The sequence below is a fragment of the Entamoeba invadens genome (genome assembly GCF_000330505.1).
Source record: "Entamoeba invadens IP1 unplaced genomic scaffold scaff_1105074725209, whole genome shotgun sequence".
Lineage (NCBI taxonomy): Eukaryota > Evosea > Mastigamoebida > Endamoebidae > Entamoeba > Entamoeba invadens.
The window spans coordinates 9,486-14,150 of record NW_004443728.1 but is presented as its reverse complement, the minus strand read 5'-3'; the positions used below and the strand labels follow the sequence as shown (position 1 = coordinate 14,150).

Below are 4,665 nucleotides of genomic sequence, written 5' to 3'. Positions count from 1 at the left end.
GTAATGCAAAAATGCATTGAAGGTTTAATTTAGTTGATGAAAAGTGCAATAGAGCTTATAAAATTGTATCAATTTTGGCGTTCTTCTTATTAGCTCTGTTGTTCTAATAAGTAAGTGATTTATTCTTAACACTTGTATTACAATTATGTTTCAATATTTGATATTTAAAATAGTGTTATGGTTACTTAAACACAATTTAAAACAATATTTAAATTTTGTAAACTTATATCAAATTGTTTTTATTCATTGCAAATTTGTCGTGTTGTGTTTTTTTATAACCTTTAAAATGATACCACATGTATAATTTGAATAATTTGTAACAATATTTTTAACGTTTTTTAGTCATAACAAGCATAATCCCTGTATGTTACAAAATCTTTTGGTATTTCAATTTTAATTCGATATTATATAATAGGTGGGTTGAGTTTATTTACTATTTTTTTTAAAAAAAATATTCATTAAAAATAATTAACAATAAAATAGTGATATTGTTCACTGTTTTTATTCATTCAATCATCCATTAGTTTAATATAATAATTAATTATTATATAAAAAAATTTAATTTTTATTTACATTTTAGTCATATTTATAATAATATTTTAATTACTAAAACCAATTGATTTTACTATTATTTGCACAAATAATAAGTGTTATACAATAAAAACAAGTTAGAAATTAACACTAACAAGATTAATTTATAAAAAAAACAACATAAACCAAATAATTTTTTTATCTTTCAAAACAAAAATTCGTCTTTAGTTGTTATGACAGCATTTTTATCTTCAAAAATTACATTCTCTTTTCCGACCGAATTATAAAAACAAAATCGCCCAACACTTTTAACGCTTTTGGGAACGAAAATTGTTTGCACCTCTTTATATTTTCTGAAACAATTATCACATAGTCCAACAACATTGTTTGGAATTTTTCCAACTTTTTTGCCATTTTCAAAAACGATTGCTATGTGTTTTTTGACGTCTTTTCGAGTGAAGAAAATAGTATCACAACAAACTCCGTTTTCTGTCAAATTGTGAGCTATTTTGTATGTGACGGGTAAACTCACATTAGTTACCTTTTTCCCATTAACGTAAAATTCCTTTAACATTTTGCACTTGTCGAATATATCAATTTCGCATTTTGGTATTTGTCGTCCAAATGTCACTGCAATTAAATTTTCACAATTTTTGAATGCGCCATTACCAATTTTTACGACAGACTCTGGAATTTCGATGTTTATCAAACTTACACAATTCTTAAAACAGTACCCTCCTATGCTTTCAACTGTATTACCAAGTTTGATTGTGGATAAATGAAAACAATTTGAAAACGCGTGTGTTCCAATTGAAATCACATTGTTTGGAATAATAATACGTTTTAAATTTTTCATATTTTCAAAACTCGAATTTTTAATTTCAGTAACACTCTCAAGAATGATAATTTCTTCTAAATTGCAATTTGTAAAAGGTCCGTTATAAGTTGTACACGTGGAAATATTTTCACAAGTGTTTTTGATGTTAATTGAAGTGAGTGAATAACATGAATCAAACACACCACTTACTGAATAAACAAAAGCTGGAACATCAATGCTCTTTACGTTTTCACAATTTGAAAATGCGGAACTGCCAATGTCAACCAAACTTATTGGAAGAACAATTTGTGAAAAATTGATGCAATAATAAAACGCAAATTTTCTGATTGATTGAAGTGCTTGTGAAAATGTGACGTTTTCAAGAGAATAACAAAAGGCAAAAGCGCCATAATTGATATTGCGAAGTGTCTCTGGAAACTCGACTTTCTTTAAATTTGGAAGATTAGAAAAACAATGTGAATTGATTTGTGAGACCCCATTTGGTATAATTATTTGTGTAAGATATAATGGTAATTGATATCGGTCTGACCCAATCACTTTGTAACCCATTGGAATGTATTTGTAATATTCAAAATTGTTTAACTCAAATTCTAAATTGGTGCATTGAACTCCACATTTTTCAATGAAATTTTGTTCTTGTTTTGTGACAATTCCCGTGTAATATTTATTTTCACAAAAATCAATTGAAGTTGGTTTTATTATACTTTGGAATAATTTTGTCCCAATTATCGTCAGAGTTGTTGGAATGGTTAAAGAATTTACACTACACTCAAAACACTCATCTTCAAGTTCTTTCACGCATCCCAAATCAATACTTTTTAATGTTTTTATACCAAAAAAGCCAGTTGATATTTTTGTGACATTATTTGGAATTACAATAGTGTCAAGTTCTTCACTTGAAAATTTTCCTTGTAATTCATAGAAATAATTTTTATTTTTAATTTCATCAAATTTTAAAAACGTGTCGTTTGAATTGAAATAGCAGACGTGATCACCAAAAGTATAACCAAATGGTGTTAAGACTTTTTCGTCTTCATTTGTTACTTTAAAGGTGACTTTGTTGTTGTTTGGAATTTCAAGAGAAGTTAATCCAACACATCCTTCAAAGCAGCCGAACGAAATTTTTGCACGTTTGTTGATGTGAAGACTTTTCAAAGATGAACAATTTTTGAAACAAAATTGGCGTATTTTAGTGACGTTTTACATGTTAAATATATGTTTTAAATTGACACAAATTTCAAATATTGACTTATTAAATTTTTCGATGTGAGAAGACATATAAATTTCTTCCAAATTATCAAATTTGTTAAGTAAAACACGTTTGATATCGAAAACGCTCTGAGACATATATATCACGTGGATATCGTGATTTTCATTAAATGGCATATTTTCTATTTTTGTGAAATTATCGGGTATAAAAAACACCGAGTCTGTACATTCAAAATTGCAGTCGTATGACCTATCGAGTGTTGTATACTTTCGGTCACTTTTTAACTCTCCTTCTGAGCCAAAATCGTCATCCAAAGTACACTCAAATGTTTCATTCAACCGTTCATACACATCAACTTCATTTAAAGAAATTGTGTTTTTAATAATTCCATTGATTTTTGGAACAACCAAACATGTTAAACTAGTGCAACCACTAAACACTCCTTCTTCTATTTCACATATTTCATTAAATAAAAGTTCCTGAAGTTTTTCACAGTTCGAAAAAGTGCCAAACTCAACTCGAAGTAAAGTGTTTGGGATGGTAATATCAACAAGTTGACTGCAATCACAAAAAGCTTGTGTTTTAATTGGAATCAAATTGTCTGGGAGTACAACGCGTGTTAATTTGGTGCATTTTTCGCACATGTAATATGGCAAAACAGTAACGTTCTTGGATATAACAAGTTCCTCTAAATTAGCGCATGACTTAAACAGATTTAAATCGAGCGAAACGACGGTATCAGGAATTGATAATTTGATAATACCACACTTTTCAAAAGCAGAACTTTCAATTGATATAATTGTGGTTGGAACATTTATAGAAACCAAATTCTTGCAAGAATCAAAACAAGACGAAGGTATGATTTTTAACCCGTCACACAGTGTCACTGAAGTAAGTGTGGTATTATTGTAAAAGCAAGAATGGTACAATTCAGTTATATGTGTTGGGACACTAAACTCTTTAAAATCAAAAGTGTTTAAAAATTTATATTCATATATTTTTATGGTTTTGGGTATTTGATCAAATGTTGTGATATTTTGTTTTTTGATATCAGATGAAGATATAGTCACATTTTTAAATTCTACATCAAAGTCCGGAAATAAAGTTTTTGTTTCGGAGTAAGTCACTTTGTACAAGACGACAAGTCGGGATATTCCTGCGAAAATATCATCAAATTTTGTGTAAAGGTGTTGAGTCTCCATATATGGAAACAGTTTAGTGGATTTTACGGGAATTGGGTTGTATCGAAATCGGTCAAGTACCATTTCAAATTTTTTACACGTTAATATTGAGTTGATAAAATCTTGTTCATACAAGAAATATTTCATTACGATTTGAAAATGAAAAGCATTTTATTTAACTTTCATCATCAGTGTTTTTAAAGATCACATATTAAATTTATATATATAGTCACCCGCTAAAAGGTGTAAATTTCCGACAAATGGTCTAAAGAAATCATTTTATAGTTTTTAGAAATTATGATTTTAGATTATGTTTCAATTTGTCATTTTTTTCTTTATATTGCAAGTATTTCAAAATTAACTATAAATTTACTTTATTCTAAAACATTGTCAAAATAGATTAAAGGTGAACTGAAAATCAATTATTAATGGAAAAATGCAGTACAAATACACTTACCTGGACAATACCAGAAAACAAAAAGACCAAACCTGCACCTGCGATGGCTTTCGACGATTCGGCAAATTCTTTGGATGTATCAGATTCATTGTGTTATTTGTTTGTGCTGTTTCTGTTAAAACAAAAAGAATTTTGCTACAGTCAATATAAACGGTTACAAATTTATATTGCTTATAAAAATATTAAGGTGTTCAATAAAAATATGGAAAGTTTGGAATCCGCAAAAGTGTTTATAAGTGTTATCAACCCATACTACAATATCAATGTTTTGGATGGTTTTCTGAGACTGAAAATAATTCAAAAAGATCTGGCAAAAATTTTCAAAGTGAATGAGCCAAGAATTTCCGCTGTTATTAAACAAGAAGAAGAAGCGTGTTATACATGTAATGAATCTAAAAGTAAATATAATATTTCTTTTAAACAATCTGATATACTTTGTTCTAAAATA

The 4,665-nt window shown here is 28.2% G+C and overlaps 2 protein-coding genes across 2 annotated transcripts; both read right to left on the bottom strand.

Moving 5' to 3' along the window:
* Positions 1-736: 736 nt before the first annotated feature.
* On the bottom strand, positions 737-1,918 carry EIN_208380 (hypothetical protein; the record flags this gene model as incomplete). The annotated part of the gene is made up of 1 exon (XM_004261219.1): positions 737-1,918. The coding sequence occupies one exon, from the start codon at positions 1,916-1,918 to the stop codon at positions 737-739; it is 1,182 nt and encodes a 393-aa protein (XP_004261267.1).
* A 651-nt stretch (positions 1,919-2,569) lies between these two features.
* Positions 2,570-3,907, bottom strand: EIN_208370 (hypothetical protein; the record flags this gene model as incomplete). Its single annotated transcript, XM_004261218.1, has 1 exon — positions 2,570-3,907. The coding sequence occupies one exon, from the start codon at positions 3,905-3,907 to the stop codon at positions 2,570-2,572; it is 1,338 nt and encodes a 445-aa protein (XP_004261266.1).
* Positions 3,908-4,665: the final 758 nt, after the last annotated feature.